We start from the raw sequence: 18,623 nt of genomic DNA on the forward strand, positions 1-18,623 counted from the left end.
ATTTTCTCTGTAGGTTTGTGTTTGAAGGGAGGCTGAATGTATAGAATTTCAAGGTGATAGAGAAGGAGTAGAGTTTATCTGAGCACAAAGAATCATTTGTAAATAAATGCAGGATGAAAAAAGCAAAGAATCAAAAGAGCAGCTTTTAAAGCCCAGTATTCCTAGGGTCTTGTCTTCACGGTGTATTTCTGTGTTTGTTACTTATTGATTTGAGATCTGTTTTATGTATATTGAATTTATCAGGCTGAAGGAGTTGATCCACACATGCTACAGAAAAGTTGAGTAAGAAATGGGAGAGCAAAAAGCTAACTTTCATGAAGCTTTTCATAGAATCGATTTCAATTCAGGGTGAAAATGGCAAAACCCTGTGGCTCCCACTGCGGTTTTGAAGGGTATTCCGGCTGTTGGTGTGATTCTTATGAAATGAGGTTTTTATTTCTTTGGCTTCTTTTTGCCTTACTCTATGCCAGGTGCTTTACATATATTATCTCATCTTTTTCTCTTGACAAATCCTGTGAGGTACTGGGTATTAATCTCATTTTAAAGGTGGAGATTTTTGAGGCATATAAGGGTTTAGGTAGTTTGTTTAAGGTCACTGCTAGTAAGTGAGCAGGGATTGTGCCTGGAACTTTGACTCGTAGTCAAGTATTCTTTATACTTCATCACGTGGGTTGTGTGTTTATAGTTGCTTTTTCTGAAGTTAATACATGAAGACTTTTTTTCCTTGGGTAAAGAGCAAACACTGAAGAACTGAAAGTAGTTCGTAGGTTATCTCAGTTTCTTCTGGTCACCAAATTAACATAAAAAGGGAAGTATAGACTGAGTAGCCTGTCTAACCCAGGTTTTGTGTTTTCCCTGTTCTGACTAATGTACTTTTTGTTGAAATGCCCACACTTCTTTTGTTGAAATGACCATATTTCTAAATAAAATAGTTACATAATTTTAAATACATATTTTAAACAGTTAATTATGCATTCTTGTAAATGATCTGTGATGGATTTTTGTATCAGGTAACACTTGGAGTCATAATGTTGGTATTACAGAAGAAAGATTCAGAGAGTCCCTTTCCCAAATAAAATCATCTGATCCCGAAGCGCAATTAAATAACACTGTAAAAACAGAGTTATTATGACAGGGGGTGGTGGCTACCCTTTTTTCTTGAGAAGGCAGTGGTTGTAAGAATAGAGTTGAATACATTCAATGCCAGCATGTATTCTTTTGTTTAAGCCTATTGCGTTATGAAGAATGTTAAATAATGGTGTACTGAGATAGCTCTTAATAGATAGCTCATAGTACTTTAAGTCTGATTATGTTCTGTTGTTCCTGAAATAAATTAACGTATGTGTAGTAGATATCACCATGTGGACAGACAGAAGGTTACTGAAGAACGGAGAAGTTTAGTGCTCGTCATATAAATGATGTTATTGCTTCTGGTAATGTCTAAAGCCTGTGGCCAAAGTTGAAAAGTTCTTGAACTATAATAGAAATAATTCTCATTGTTTGATTGTGAGAGTGATATTGGCAATTGTGTACTTTTGTTTTCTTTGGTATATTCTGTATACTTTAGGAAATCAAAAAATTTAAGAAATTGAAGAGCTTCTTTTTTTTAGTACTTTTTAGGTTTGTTCCTGGTTCCAAGTAGGTATCAGTTTATATAACTGCATTGTACTATGTTTTACTCCATCCAAAGACAAACAAGTAAATAAAATCCATTGTGATATACCCTTGAACAAAAACATTATTTTGTTGCTGGCATATGGTTAGTCATTAGTTGTATTCAGTACCATACCTTCCTCATTTAATGGCACTATCTGTTAAAACTATGACCGATACCAGTAGAGAGGAAGCCAGTTATTTTTTAGTTTTTGAACGTGGAGTAAATGAGAGTATGTCTGAAGTTGCCTGCAGTCAAGTACTTTACAAGTGGCTTAGTCAAACAATTGGAGCTAGTGCTACCTTGGGAAACCAGATCAGGAAAGAACATGATTTAGCGTCTTTATGTACTCTTAGCAAGGGGTAATGCGTTATAAAAAATAAATAACACATGATTAAGTTATTCAGAAAGATTTGCATGATATGCTTTGTTTTTAATGCTGTTAAACCACGGGTGTTTGTGGTTTGCGATTGCAGCTAGCGTGCTGAGGGTTGGAAAAAGTGTTCTCACAATGAGGCAAAAACCTTTATAAGAATGATTTTTCACAGACTAGGATTTAGGACAATTTTGTACAGTAAAATAACTCTTAAAATGGTTAGACATTTATAAGTTGTTCCTTTTCATGTCAATGACTCTGTTCTGAAATAAAGTTTTGCACTGCATGTGTGAGACTATAGCATACATTACAGGCCTTGCTGGGGTTGGGGAGACACTGGTTTGTTCCTCACGGCCCTGTGTGTCGGCGGGGGCAGTGAGTGTGTGTGCTGTGACTCTTTTGCTCCCTCCATCTGGGCTCTTGGAACAGTTTTATTATTATTTTTTTTAATAGTTTTGACTTTGAAATTACTTATGGTTGTGTTTTTGTCTGGTGTCCTCTTTACCCACCCTTCCTGCCCAGGCTCATTAAAGGACCAATAACCAATATTCAGGTTAGGGATTTCCTTCCCTCTCTCTCCTGCTCCTTTTCCCCTTTCTCCCTTCTGTGAGTAAATCTTATCCAGATGATGAAAACAAAAATTAAGAAAATATAAAAGGTAGGGAAATATGGCAACAAAATTCAACTTTGACTTAGAATCAGTCTTAAATAATTGTGTCAGAAGAGGTCTGTGGTAGCATGACTGAACATGTTTCATACTTGTTGGAATGGGCATAATTTTTTAGACTGAAAATGATTTTCCCTCAGATCTTTGAGGCATTCCTTCCTTTTAGAATTCAGTCTATTTTTTTTTTTTAACGTCTTTATTGGAGTATAATTGCTTTACAATGGTGTGTTAGTTTCTGCTTTATAACAAAGTGAATCAGCTATACATATACATATATCCCCATATCTCCTCCCTCTTCTGTCTCCCTCCCACCCTCCCTATCCCACCCCTCTAGGTGGTCACAAAGCACCGAGCTGATCTCCCTGTGCTATGCAGCTGTTTCCCCTTAGCTGTCTGTTTTACATTTGGTAGGGTATATATGTCCATGCCACTCTCTCACTTCGTCCCAGCTTACCCTTCCCCCTCCCTGTGTCCTCAAGTCCATTCTCTACATCTGCGCCTTTATTCCTGTCCTGCCCCTAGGTTCTTCAGAACATTTTTTTTTTTCTTTTTAGATTCCATATATATGTGTTAGCATACGGTATTTGGTTTTCTCTTTCTGACTAACTTCACTCTGTATGACAGACTCTAGGTCCATCCATTTCACTACACATAACTCAATTTCGTTTCTTTTTATGGCCGAGTAATATTCCATTGTATATATGTGCCACATCTTCTTTATCCATTCATCTGTCGATGGACACTTAGGTGGCTTCCATGTCCTGACAATTGTAAATAGAGCTGCAGTGAACATTGTGGTACATGACTATTTTTGAATTATGGTTTTCTCAGGGTATATGCCCAGTAGTGGGATTGCTGGGTCGTATGATAGTTCTATTTTTAGTTTTTTAAGGAACCTCCATCCTGTTCTCCATAGTGGCTGTATCAATTTACATTCCCACCAACAGTGCAAGAGGGTTCCCTTTTCTCCACACCCTCTCCAGCATTTATTGTTTGTAGATTTTTTGATGATGGCCATTCTGACCGGTGTGAGGTGATACCTCACTGTAGTTTTGATTTGCATTTCTCTAATGATTAGTGATGTTGAGCATCCTTTCATGTGTTTGTTGGCAATCTGTATATCTTCTTTGGAGAAATGTCTGTTTAGGTCTTGTGCCCATTTTTGGATTGGGTTGTTTGTTTTTTTGATATGGAGTTGCATGAGCTGCTTGTAGATTTTGGAGATTAATCCTTTGTCAGTTGCTTCATTTGCAAATATTTTCTCCCATTCTGAGGGCTGTCTTTTGGTCTTGTTTATGGTTTCCTTTGCTGTGCAAAAGCTTTTAAGTTTCATTAGGTCCCATTTGTTGATTTTTGTTTTTACTTCCATTTCTCTAGGAGGTGGGTCAAAAAGGATCTTGCTGTGATTTATATCATAGAGTGTTCTGCCTATGTTTTCCTCTAAGAGTTTGATAGTGTCTGGCCTTACATTTAGGTCTTTAATCCATTTTGAGTTTATTTTTGTGTATGGTATTAGGGCGTGTTCTAATTTCATTCTAGAATTCAGTCTAATAGTTAAGAAGTCTGATGACAATCTGGTTTTTTCTCTCTCTAGGTATCTTTTCTTTCTTTCTTTTACTTTATTATTTATTTTAATAATAATATAATATTATAAATAATATTATAATTTACTTATAATATTATAAATATTATAATATTTATAATATTGCGTTGAGTCTTCGTTGCTGAACACGGGCTTTCTCTAGTTGTGGTGAGCAGGGGCTACTCTTGGTTGCGGTGCGCGGGCTTCTCATTGCAGTGGCTTCTGTTGTTGTGGAGCATGGGCTCTAGGCGCGTGGGCTCAGTAGTTGTGGCTCACGGGCTTAGTTGCTCCGCAGCATGTGGGATCTTCCCAGACCAGGGCTCAAATCCGTGTCCTCTGCATTGGCAGGTGGATTCTTAACCACTGCGCCACCAGGGAAGTCCCTGTAGGTATCTTTTTTTTTTTTTTTTAGAAAACATTTAGGGCCTTATCTTTAGCTTCTGTGAAATATTAGAAGGGTATTTCCAGGTGTGGATGATTTTTTAGTTACCATACTTAGCACTCTATCAGACAGAAGTTTCCTGTCTTAACTCTAAAAAGTTTTAAATTTTATTCTTTATTTCCATACCTTAATTTTCTTTGTCTTTTTCTGGCAATCCTATTACATATGTTAGTCTTTGTGGACTGAACTTCTTTGCCTTTTAACTTTTCTTTCTTATTTTCTGTTTGTCTTTTTGCTGTACTTTCTGGAATTTCCTTGACAGTGATACACTAAAAAATACATGTTAACAGTTAATTTTAGTGCATATTTAAAAATCCAAAAAATAAAAAAATAAAAATCCATATGTGCATTAATTATACCTAAAGAAATCTGTATTCATTCCACATTTTCATGGAGATTGTTAATATACTATTGAATTTGTATATACATATACAATGTTAGTTTTGTATGCTACTGATGACCACCTCTTTATTTTATCAACAGTAACTTCTGGGCTCATCTTTCATGCCTCTCTGGAATTTTCTGTCATTTCTTTGCTGTAGATTGCTTTCTTTTAACCACTTAACTGCCTTTGCTTTTGTTGCCTCCTTTCTAGCCCGAGAAAGCATGTTAGTGCACATCTACCCACCCCAGAATAATTTTCTTCCAGTTGTGACCATTTCATCATCTTACTTCAGTGCAGAGAAAGACTGCAGGCAAACCATGCATTGTTCCTTGATAATATAGACTAGTAAATATAATGAGCAGTTGATTGTGCCTGCTACCTCTTTGGATGTAGGAAGAATTCTAATAGTCTGAACGAGAGCAAATTAGAGATTATTTTAAAGTGACAGTATCATTTTCAGGAGGCTAACTTTTTATTAGTATACTTTGGATAGGTAAGGCTTTCTTTGTGTCCCAGGACCAAGACATTTGTTTTGTATTTCAGTTTTAAACAATAGTGTATGTAACTAAGACTCTGGTGTTTACTATTACTGTCATGTTTTTGGATCAGAGCTAGAATATTAAAAAAAATGTTTTTGAATGGATAATTTATTCACATGGCACAAAATTCGACAGGAACAAAAAGGTATAAAGTACTGTCTCCATCCGTTTCAGCTAATAAGTCTTTCTGAAGGAATCCAGTGTTAAAATTTCTCTTTCTGTCTGTAAACAAGGACATGGAATTGTAAAGATAAATGTACATACATAATCACACATACACATATATAAACATACGTTTGTTTTTTGCCTCCTCCTTTTACCTAAAAGCTAGCATATAATACACATGGTTTTGCACCCTTTTCATTTAACAATATGATTTGGTGATCATTTTCTACCAGTTCATTACAAATTTCCTTATTTTTTGAAGTAGTATTGTATTCTGTTTTAGAGATGTAGGATAATTTTTTTAACCAGACCCTTCATTCTAGACATTTGGTAGATACTGCCAGATTGCTTCCTTTGCTAATCTGATAAATGAAAAGTGATATTTCAGTGTCTTTGCATTTCTCATAAGAGCTATTTGTATCTTTTCTGTGACCTATCCATGTCCCTTTATTATTTTTCCATTGGGTGATGCTTATTAATTTGTAGGCCATCTCTGTTTGGGAAAGTAATCCTTTGTGATATGATTTCCAGATTGTCCCCTCTTTGTTGTATTTGTTGTTTATGGTTGCTTTTGCCATGAAGAAAGTAATTATTTTTTATACAGTTGACCTTATCAGTTTTCTTTTATTCCAAGATGATGACCGTAATTCTCTCATCGTTTCTGCTGTGACTTTTTTTTAAAGGTTCATGTCTTTTTTAAAAAAAATAAATTTATTTATTTATTTATTTTAGTCTGCGTTCAGTCTTTGTTGCTGCATGCGAGCTTTCTTTAGTTGCGGCGAGTGGGGTCTACTCTTCGTTGTAGTGCACAGGCTTCTAATTGCGGTGGCTTCTCTTGTTGCGGAGCATGGGCTCTAGGTGCGCGGGCTTCAGTAGTTGTGGCATGTGGGCTCAGTAGTTGTGGCATGTGGACTCAGTAGTTGTGGCTTGCGGGCTCTAGAGCACAGGCTCAGTAGTTGTGGCACACGGGCTTAGTTGCTCTGCGGCATGTGAGATCTTCCCGGACCAGGGCTCGAACCCATGTCCTCTGCGTTGGCAGGCGGATTCTTAACCACTGCGCCGCCAGGGAAGTCCTCTGCTGTGACTTTAATGGTTTCATTTTCCTACATTTAAATCTTTGAGCTACATGGAATATATTTTGATTTCTGTGTGACATGTGGATCCAACCTTCCCCCCTTTCCCCAGATGACTAACCAGTTCTCCTGACACTATTAACTGAGTCGTTTATCTTTTCTCCTCTAATTTGAAATGCTACCTTTACCATGCACTAAATTCGTAGATGCATTTGTATTTTATTTTCATATTTAAAAGTTATATTTGTTTATTGTGAAGGTTCAAACATACACACAAGTAGAAGGAATAGTTCACTGAACCCCCCATACCTATCAACAGATTCAATAATTAAGATTTATCTTTCTTTCATTATTTCTGTTTCTGTTGAAGAATTTTAAACCAATCCCAGATACTGTGTTATTTGACCCGCATATAACTTCTGCATGCAGCTCCAAAAATATGCACATTTTAAAAGATAAGTTAAATATTTGACTTTTTATTCCAAAGGTCATGAAGAACCTAGTGGCAAGACGGGAATAAAGACACAGACCTACTAGAGAATGGACTTGAGGATATGGGGAGGGGGAAGGGTAAGATGTGACAAAGTGAGAGAGTGGCATGGACATATATACACTACCAAACGTGAAATAGATAGCTAGTGGGAAGCAACCGCATAGCACAGGGAGATCAGCTCTGTGCTTTGTGACCACCTAGAGGGGTGGGATAGGGAGGGTGGGAGGGAGGGAGATGCAAGAGGGAAGAGATATGGGAACATATGTATATGTATAACTGATTCACTTTGTTATAAAGCAGAAACTAACAACAAAAAAAATATTTGACTTTTTATTCCAAATTCAAGAGAAAAACCATTTGGGGCTAACATTTGGTGTCTCTGTGCTTTTATTAGTAATCAGTTACTTCAGAGGGTGACATCATATTAGCCCTTGAGTTGTTTAGTATTGAGTCATCATGAAGCTTTCCTCCTGCACTGTTTTTTTTTTTTGGAGGGGCCTGGCTCTGTGTACCATGGGTATTGAAATGTTTTATTAGTGTAGAGGTGTCCAGATGATTTCACTAGTGGGCCACATAACGAGCAGTCTGTGTGTAGGCTACATGAATAATAAAATTGTAAGCAGTGGTTAAGTATAGCCAAATGTATGGGTGGGAGCCGGGGAGTGATACACAAGCAGTTAAGATACATCTTAATCTATTTCTGACTTGTATAGAAGGCTAGTGCTAGAAATCGTTCTTGAGAATAAGGGTGTCAGGGCATATGTCCTATTTGATTCTAGAATTGTATCACTAAAGTTAGTGCTCGGTTTCAGATGTGTCAGTTTCATGTGAGAAAATACACTTCCATGATGCCAGATGGGTACAAAATGTTTTATATAACTATATATTTCGGTTTAAGTTATATTTGTTGATTAGATTCCATGGCTAGTATGTTTCCTTTCACTTTAATCTTCTTAAAACTGAGCTAACCTAATAGGGCTTGTTCTTGATAATTCAGTTATATCCTCAGATTTATTTCCAAAGGCAGCTTCAGAAACTTAAAACATGGCTCACATTCTTGTACATCTGTAAAACTCTTTTGAAAATGATAAACCATTTTCATCAAATAGCCCTGGTATTCACCAGGATTCACCAAATACCTTACAGTGATATAAAATGAATATAGAATTTAGTTATTATTTGCACAATTCATATATCCAGTTTGACTAGGAATTCTTCCTTTTTTTTTTGAAGAATTCTACAGTTCCTTGATTTTCTTCAGTGTCATTGTGTTTTATATGCCTTGTTATAATCTGTTATTATCTAGTGAGTCCCATAGATATTTGACTGGTTAGGTCTTCCAGAGCCCTACAATTCCTGAAAATGATCTGATAAGGCACGTTTTCATTTATCTCATTGGTTTTTACTATCTAGTCATTTGATTGAATTAAAGTCTCCATATTCTCCTTAAGCTTTTAAATATCCCCTTAATTTCTACGTGTGTTCAGCCAACTTGGGAAGGTTATAGCACAATCCCATAATGAATAATTTAGTGGAAAGCTACTCACACCTCTTATTTGACTTGAATAAACTGGTTGAATCTTTCCTCCCTTGTGTAAAATATAAGCAAATTATCTATGGCAGGTGTACTCAGTTTTTCCACATTAGACAGAATTTCTCAGTTTCCTTCTGGTAGGTTTTTATCTCTATTATTAATTCATATGTGCTGGCTAAATAGATGAAACAAAGTGTGGGTTGAAAATCTTATTTCCCACATGTATAAAAACATAGTTTATATTTGAGGGAAAACAAAAAACAAAAAACAAAACCTCCTCAATCTATTTGAGGGAAATGGTAAAATCTGGAAAAGTATTATCTAGATACCGTATATTTAACAAGATTGCTAAATTTTCTGTTTTTATAAATATAACCTTCTTTTAGAACTACTAAATTTAGAATTATTGGAAATAATTATTAGTCCAGATTCTTAAAGAATTTAAATATTTGTACCATTTGTTAAGCTTCTGTGGTGTGCTGGATCTGTCCTAGTAGCAACTTTTGTATATCATCTTTAACTTTGACAACAAATCCACAAAGTAAATATTATTTGCATATCATAGATGAAGAAACCGAAGCTCTAGAGGTTAAGTATCATTGCCTTTGTCACACTGCGATGTATGATGCGGTGTATGTGATTCAGTGAAGATTTAAAGCTACATTTCTGAATACAGAGCTCTTTCTTTTCAACATTTGATGGTTTCTACTGAATTCATGAAGATGAGAAAACTAGCACACTTAGATTTACTGTACCTATATTCCCTGCTCTTCTAACACCTATTTTAGATAGGTGTTAGGGGTGGGTTGGAGGACTTCAGATCTCAAAATAGATGAATATCTTTTCTTAACAGACTTAATTTTTTTGGACAGTTTTAAACTTAAAGAAAAATTGAGCATATGGTACAGAGTTCATATATATGCCCCTGTTTCCCCATGGTTTCCACTATTATTAACATTTATAGTAGTATGGTATATTTATTATAATTGAGGAGCCAGTATTGATGCATTATTATTGACTAAGTCCGTAGTTTATTCGTATTTCCTTTGTTTTTACCTATTGTTCATTTCTGTTCCAGGATGCCACCTAGGTTATCATGTTACATTTACTTGTCATGTCTCCTTAGGCTCCACTTGCTGTGACAGTTTCTCAGATTCTCTTTGTTATTGAAGACCTTTACAGTTTTAAGGACTCCTGGTCATTGTATATTGTAGGATGTCCCTCTACTGGAATTTGTCTGGTGTTTTTCTCATGATTAGACTGGGAGGATGGGTTTTGTGGAGGAAGACCACAGAAGTGCCATTTTCATCACATCATATAATCATATCATATCATATCAACATGATTTGTGAACATTGATGTTGACCTTGATCAGCTGCCTGAAGTAGTGTTTGTCAGGTTTCTTCACTGTAAAATTACTCCCCTGTACTCCACCCTTTCCGTACTGTGCTCTTTGGAAGGAAGTCACTTACGTGCAGCCTATACTTGAGGAGTGGGAAGTTATGTTCCCCTTCCTTTATTTTTTTAGTTAGTTAATTTTTTTAAAGAATTTTTTTGGGGGGAGTACTTCCCTGGTGGCGCAGTGGTTAAGAGTCCGCTTGCCAATGCAGGGGACATGGGTTTGAGCCCTGGTCCGGGAAGATCCCACATGCCGTGGAGCAACTAAGCCCGTGCGCCACAACTACTGAGCCTGTGCTCTAGAGCCCGTGAGCCACAACTACTGAGCCCGTGTGCCACAACTACTAGCCTGTGTGCCTAGAACCCATGCTCCTTAACAAGAGAAGCCACCACAACGAGAAGCCTGCGCACCGCAGTGAGGAGTAGTAGCCTCTGCTCGCCACAACTAGAGAAAGCCCTGCACGCAGCAACGAGGACCCAGTGCAGCCAAAAACAAACAAACAAATAAATAAAATACACAACATAAAAAAAAAAAGATTTTTTTTGGAATGTGGACCATTTTTAAAGTCTTTATTGAATTTGTTACAGTATTGCTTCTGTTTTTTTATGTTTTTGGCCGTAAGGCATGTGGCCAGGGGATCAAACCCTCACCCCCTGCACTGGAAGGCGAAGTCTTAACCACTGGACTGCCAGGGAAGTCCCATGTTCCCTTTCCTTTAGACTGTAATATCTACATAATTCATTTGGAATTTTTCTGCATGGGAGATTTGTCTCTTCTCATTTATTAATTTATTCAGTCATTTATTTATATCACTGTGAATGCATGGATATCGTTTTATACTTTAGGTTATAATCCAATACAACTTAATTTTGTTACTTAAGTTGTTCTAACTTTGGTCATTGGGAGATCTTTCAGTTGTTCCTTTGTCCCTTTGACATATCCCCATCAGTTTCTTTTTTAATTAAAAAAATTTTTTTTTAGTACTTTCTGGCACTACTGGGTTCTCCAGGCTTATTTGTGTATTTTCTGCCCCATTTCTATGTTGACTTAAAGAACAATGCAAACACAAGAGTTGTGAGTGTAAGTTTTATTCAGGGTCTTGCTGAGGACTTTAGCCTGGGAGACAGCCATTCAGCTCTGAGGAAACTGCTCTGAAGAGGTTGGGGAGAAGCCAGTTTATATATGATTTTTGGCTAGGAAATATATGCAGTGAGGCATTTATCTTGGTAAGAGATTACTGCTGACCACAAAAAAGAGTATCTCAAGTTAATAATTTTAGTGTTTCTATATATGGGAAGATGCAGGAATCTGGGGCCATTGAAATTCTTCCTGAGGTATACTTCTAATTATCTATGGGGCTAATTTATCCAAAACATAGAGTGCCTTACCCTGATTTTTTCATCCTGAATTCCTCCAGGTTGCACTGTCAGTCAGCAGCTGCAGTGGGTTATCAACTCACCCTTGTAGAACTGGGTGGTGAGGAACATTCTTTGTTCACCCCCAGAAGCAGCCATTTCTCCAGGGAGCCCTGGTTCCTTTTGCTAGAGAGAGAGGTATTAGAAACCAGGATTGGGGTGCTAGGTGTACTGGTTGCCAGTGCTTGTCATTTCTTGTAGACCATCTCAGATGGCAAACCAAGGAAATACATATGTGTATACTAACCCATGTATATGCACATATGTATAAATATTTCCATGTGGATCTATATTAGGTTAAACATGAGTTCTTACCTATGTCTCCAGCTCTGGTTAGTATAACTCCTGTTTTTAAAGTAATTTAAAAAAACATTTTACAAGTTTATGGCAGTTTTATCCTGTCCCACAACAGATACCCTTTTCTGTTGTTTAGCTATATTTAGGTGGATTCAGTGTTCACTCCCAGTTGTTTCCTGTAAGGATTTCTCCATTCCTGTATCACTTTCATTCTTCCATGGATTATATAGCTTTTTTATACTCAAGTTGTCCCCCTGCCCCCCAGTGTTTATCGATACTGTATTTCCTAAGTTCTTACTCATATGTTTGAAAATTTTTTTTAATAAAAATTGATTTCTATCATTGTGATATTCAAAAATTTTATCCATTCACCTTTCATCCTCATAGTACTTCTTTTATTTATTTATTTATTTATTTATTTATTGGCTGTGTGGCATGTGGGATCTTAGTTCCCTGACCAGGAATCAAACCCATGCCCCCTGCACTGGAAGCGTGGAGTCTTAACCACTGGACCCTCGGGGGATTCCCTTATAGTTCTTTTTGGTTTTGGATGGATAATGTGGGCAAAGGAGTGAGGGATAACACTGAGTTGATGATTGAAATCTTTTGTTTTCAGTTTTATATGTTTACTCTGCTTCCAGATGACATTTTAAAAATATTTATAAAGTTTGGCCCCTTTTCAGGTTAGAACACTTGTGGTATTTTTCTTTGCTAATTTTATTTCTACTATTTAATTCATTGAGATTTGAAAAAAGATAGGTTCAGTGAGTCTGTGTTAGTCTGCCATCTTTTCCCTTGACCAACACATTTTTTCCTGAAAGCCCTTTCCACTCTGCTTTACTGCTTCCTCAAATTTACTATTTACATTTAAGTACTATTGCAATATCTAATTGTTATCTTAGCTGTTATCTAGTACAACTCTCAGTTTTTCAAGAACTTAGCTATCATTTTCATTAGAAACTGACATGTTGAATTTTTTTTTTTAATACTAATCTGAAACAGAAGGGAGACCAGTTGCATTTGCCAGGCTTTTTTCAATAAAATATTTGGTGCCTAAACATCTTTGTGGAGACTAATTATATTGTTTTTATATGGCTTTTTTGGTAAAGAAAAATGTATATTAAAGGTGTTTTGTTGATTAGTGAGCAATGAAATATAAATCTGTATATTTCCAGGGCAAAGCATAACTTCTCTTCAAATAGTTGTAGACAGGTTTTGTTGTTGAAGAAAGTCCATTTGTTTTTTAGTAACAACAGAAAAAGAGTTTAACATTGTAGTGAATTATATACCCTTATTTTAGAAGAATGATAATTTTTGAAAAATCTTAAGATAATCAGTATATAAGCTAACTTTGTAAGCCAAGAAAGCAAACTAATAAGTTTATGCAGTGATCCATTTGGACCATGGACAGGGGAGTATGATATAATAATATAACAGCCTGCCAACTTAGACTTATTTTGTAACACTTAGGTTATTCAGTGTATTAAAGGTTTTAAAATGGGATTCTTTATAGTATACTTTCCCAAACTCCGTGGGAAAGGGAAATTGCTATGTTGTGTTCAAATCTTGTTAAAATAAAATCTTATTGCTATAATTTACAGAAAGAGTAGTATACTGATTCAAACATTTTTTTACGAAGTGCAAGATGCTTGCTGTATGTGTTTTACAAAGTAAATCAAGGTGGAGGTTAGTAATTAATAGGGAGGTTTTATTGATTTCTAAGCCAGGGTGCTTGACAAAAAAATAGTGCTATGTAATAGACCCTTATTTTATTCCTGATATATTTTGAAGTGCTTTTAAATACATTTGACAGCAGGAGTGTATAAGTGGTGATTAAGGTTGCAGAGTCTGGAGCCAGATTGCTCAGTTCAAATCCTTGTTTTATCATTTGACAATGTGTGACCTTGGCCAAGTTACTTAAGCCCAGGTTCCTCATCTGTAAAGTGGAGACAACCATGTACCTGTCTCGTGGAATTGTTGTAGGGATTGAATGAATTTATGCCTATGAAACTCTGAGAGCCTGGCACAAGAATGTGCCGAGTAAGTGATAGTTATGATTTATATCTATTTATATCTCATTTTTAAAAAAGGCATATTGGTTTATTAATGTGCTTTCTCTGGGAGATTGGAGAACCGTTTCTATGCAGCTTATTATGGAATTCTTTTCTTGAAACTAGGTCCTGTGCAATTGGGAGAGTTTACCACCTAATTCAAGGGGTTTGTTTTCAAAGTTTATGAGAAGGCATTTGGTGGTTGGGGGTGAACGCTAGGATGAGGGGCTGGTCAGCTCTTGGTAGAGACCATTTTTTAGGAGTGGAGTAGTAGTATTTGGATCTGAGACCCATGGGGACAGCCTCTTTTCCCTCTCAGTCAATTAAGAGGACTCATTAGGAAAACTCATAGTATTTTGTCTGTTTTTGTAAGACTTTTCCTCTCTCTTGAAGTTGCTTCTTTTTATCTTCTTACTCAGGAATAGGCTAGGTAGATAATAGGGTGTCCAGCTGCTGCTCTGTGCTGTTTACACAATATGAAAGTCCTGCCTTTGATGTACTTGGATCCCTACTTCTTTTCACCTTAATGCTTTCTTAAGAACTCACCACCACCCTAAGCCCCCCAAACCATATGAAACTGGGCTATCATCTCAGATGAGAACCGAGGGCTAGACTTAATTTAAAAACATCCATTTCCACATATGAAGGGAGTAGTGGGGGGAAAAAAAAGGAGAGACATGAAATTTAAAAAAAATTTTTAAATTTAATTTTATTTTTTATACAGCAGGTTCTTATTAGTTATCTATTCTATACATATTAGTGTATGTATGTCAATCCCAATCTCCCAATTCATCCCACCACCACCCCCCTCCGCCACTTACCCCCTTGGTGTACATACGTCTGTTTGAGACATGAAAATTTGAAAAGTATTTCAAATTATGAGATTACTTAGAATTAAAATTTTGTACATAAGCCTCTGTGTTTAAAATTTTGCATAGTACAGTATTTCTGCAGAGTTTATGGAAGCCAATTTTTGTTTGTTTAGTTGATTTTATTATATTCACATCAACAACTGGTATTAGAGTAAGCTATAGCATAGAAATAGTTTCTTTGTAATAATGATTTTATTAAATTTTTTTAAAAAATAAATTTATTTATTTTTATTTTTGGCTGCATTGGGTCTTTGTTGCTGCGCGTGGACTAAGCCATGAGCGGGGCCTACTCTTCGTTGTGGTGCCTGGGCTTCTCATTGAGTGGCTTCTCTTGTTGCAGAGCACGGGCTCTAGGCGCGCGGGCTTCAGTAGTTGTGGCAGTCAGACTCAGTAGTTGTGGCTCGCGGGCTCTAGAGCACAGGCTCAGTAGTTGTGACGCACGGGCTTAGTTGCTCCACGGCATGTGGGATCTTCCTGGACCAGGGCTCGAACTCGTGTCCCCTGCATTGGCAGGCGGATTCTTAACCACTGTGCCACCAGGGAAGCCCAAAACAAAATTTTGTCTCTAATGTTTCTATGCTTTTTGGCACAGACCCTATGATTATGGTTTGTAAAATATTCCCACCTTCTTCATCTGTTTTCTGAGTAGTAGCATGATTTCCTAGAATACTTAGCACACTTAATTCAAAAAGGCAATATTTGTCTTTGCTATGGTTGCAATGAGATAAAACACTGACGCATTCTGGTTAAAGATATTATGGACAGTTAATTCCTAGGAAAATTATTTTATTTCTATTAAAGCATTTTGTAAGGATAAAACCATAGATATGACTGGTATCTGTTTTTATAACTGTAATATAGAAATAGTTCCATATTCTATTCCACTTCGGCAAACTTCTTTTAAATATGTTGTAAAACTTTTATTTATCTGGGTTCTCTTATCTATCAAATATAAAAATGGCTGTTAGAGAAAATTTATTGGTTAACTAAGTTAAAGTGTTCAGTCAATATGCATCCATTTTACCTTTTCTGCATTGGTTAGTTAAACAAGAATTCCAGTGATGTGTATGTTAGTCTAGAGTGTTTCTCACAGTTCTCACCAGGGAAATGTGTGAATTTCACTAAGTTAATTGAAAAGTTTTGAATGTCTTTGTGACTTATGATAAATTCCTAAACTTGGGGCTTTCTAATGAGTCAAGTTATGTATAGGTAGTGTGTAAAAAGTCAATATATTGCTCTAAGGTACAGTTTAATAAGTGTTTAGACATATTTGGCTTAAATGCGCTCTGTATTTTAACTCTCTTAAGTGATTTGTAATATTTGATCTATCTTCCCCGTGAGGTTAAGTAGAAGTAAGGCATTTACAATCAATACATTGCTTCTGGGTAGAGCATAACATAAACAGATTTGGCTGTAGTGAAGATTATAAAATATCATTGTAGAAGAAAATATAGACTGTTAAGTGAAAAAAATTAAGCGAGATTTTATAAAATTGGAATTGGGAGACTCTACATCCGTTTGACAAATATCGGCCTTTTTTTTTTTTTTTTTTTTTTTTGGCTTAGCCTTAAAGCCATAGCACTGTCTCCAAGACCTGCCTTTATTGTGTTCCCTGTTACCCAACCATTAAAGTCTGTTTTGAGATCTGTGTTTTCTTTGCTGCAGTTACTTTGGGCAGAGTGGGGCTTGAGAATGTGGATTGAGTATACTTTTTTCCTGCTTCTTTTATTTTGTAATTATTTAACTTCTAACTTCACTGTTACTACTTTTTTTTCCCTTCTAGGCTCACTGAGTTGGAGTAGTCTTATTCAGAAGCCTCCTTCCTTTATTGTTTTTCCCGATCCTTGTGTTGTACGCTGAAACTAGCTTCATTGCTTTATAAATGTTGGTGTTAGGAGAGATCATTTTCCATCTGTCTCATTTTGCAAATAAGCTTCCTGCTAGAAAGTAAGCTGGGTGGAAACAGAGGCCTTGACTAAATCACTTTGTTTTCCCAGCACCTGGTAGAGTGCTTAACACATAGTAGGCTCTTCAAAATACATGTTGAACGAAAGAAAGGAAATGAGATCCTGAGAGGCTAAGTGAATACATGTGGGGAATGTATAACACATACTATCAAATTAATATTCATTATAAAAGTACTCCAGAAGGCTTTAGAAAGATTAGTTATTATTAGTAGTATTCATACAATAGTAAATCATTATTCATATTTTTAAAGAACTTATCATTAGATAACGTAACTTGTATTTAGATATGGATGCTTTTCATTGTATGTAACAAAACACCTAGTCAACAGTGGCTTAAACTAATGAGGATTTATTTTTCTTACGTGAGAAGACGTTTGGAGGTAGGGATCTTGCTTACACTGACTTAGCTGCTCAGCAGCGTCAGGGCTGTTCTGTAAATTTCTTGGCCTTTCCTTCATGGTTGCAAGATGGTTGCGCCTGCTCGAGGCATCACCTTTCTGTCTGCGGTGCCGCGAAGGGGTGTGGACTGACAGCAGCATCTCTCTTTTTACCAGGAAGCCAGAAGCCTTTCTGGGGCATCTCTATTCATTTTACCAGGAAGCCAGAAGCCTTTCTGGGGCATCTCTATTCATTTTACCAGGAAGCCAGAAGCCTTCTTGGGAACCTTGTAGCACAGCAGACTTCCCCTAAGTCTTATGGCCAAAATTGATGCACATGGCCACCGTTAAGTGGAAGGAAGGCTGAGAAAGTGTGATTTAGCTTTTCCAGCCTCTGGTAGAGATGAGGGAAGGGAGAAAGAGTTTGGAAATCGGTATTGGGTTTGTTAACCAATAGTATCTGCAAAATATATCACTTTGGCTAGCCAAAATCAAAATATAGCCTTCTTCTTATGAATACATTTTCCATGGAATACAGTTACCACGTTTCTGAGGGAGATGGTACCTGTTCTCATCCATGATTGCATCTACCTCTTAGTCCAGGATGTCTGCTTGATGTGTACTTTTTTCTCCGTCAGGTCTGGTTGTAGCTCGTCTTCTGGTGACCTAAAGCTAAAAGAGAAAATCTGTGTTCCTTGTACACCCAGAAAACTTCAGTGGATAAAGGAACAAGATAACTTTAATAAATCCTCCCACTTAGGAAGAAGGGGGAGAATTAAAAACTGAAAATAGTCACTGGTCCACAAAAAACACCATACTGTGGAAGATGTTGAAGACTTCCTGTTCTGGCAGTGGATTAAATTCCTAAATTAATCCATCTGCTGCCCCTGTTTTGTGTTCCCTGGGAGGGTCTACCTCGGTCACAAAGGTCTTGTTTACTGTGGCTATACAAGAAGTCTTAAAATCGGGTAGACTGATTCCTCCTACTTTCTTCTTCCTTTGCAAAATTGTTTTGGCTATTTTAGGGACTTTCCTTTTCCATATACATTTTGGATTAAGTTTGTCTGTGTCTACCAGAAACCTTGCTGGGATTTTGATAGGACTTGCGTTAAACTTACAGATCAATTTGGGGAGAATTGACATCTTTACTACGCTGAGTCTTTTAATCCATGAACATGGTAAGTCTCTCCAGGGATTCGGTCTACTTTAATTTATTTCAACAAAATTTTATAATTTTCAGCATACATATCTCATACATATTTTTTTAGATTTACACCAAAGTATTTCATTTTCGTGGATCACTTGTATAAGTGGTATTCCTTTTGTCGATTTTTT

The 18,623-nt window shown here is 36.5% G+C and overlaps 1 protein-coding gene and 1 long non-coding RNA gene across 5 annotated transcripts in view; one reads left to right on the forward strand and one right to left on the reverse strand.

Moving 5' to 3' along the window:
• LOC309638865 overlaps window positions 1-18,623 on the reverse strand; it is a 722,672-nt gene that overhangs the window by 621,085 nt on the left and 82,964 nt on the right. The window lies entirely within an intron of this gene.
• CDKAL1 (CDKAL1 threonylcarbamoyladenosine tRNA methylthiotransferase) overlaps window positions 1-18,623 on the forward strand; it is a 640,596-nt gene that overhangs the window by 54,131 nt on the left and 567,842 nt on the right. The window contains exon 3 of one of the 4 annotated variants that reach the window (XM_082415182.1): window positions 18,409-18,466. The exons of the other annotated variants lie outside the window; for them this stretch is intronic. Within the exon in view, the coding sequence (XP_082271308.1) occupies window positions 18,409-18,466 (58 nt within the window). The remainder of the gene's footprint in view (window positions 1-18,408; window positions 18,467-18,623) is intronic. 4 annotated transcript variants of the gene reach the window in all.

Source organism: Balaenoptera physalus (assembly GCF_965194825.1).
Source record: "Balaenoptera physalus genome assembly, chromosome: 11".
Classification (NCBI taxonomy): Eukaryota; Metazoa; Chordata; class Mammalia; order Artiodactyla; family Balaenopteridae; genus Balaenoptera; species Balaenoptera physalus.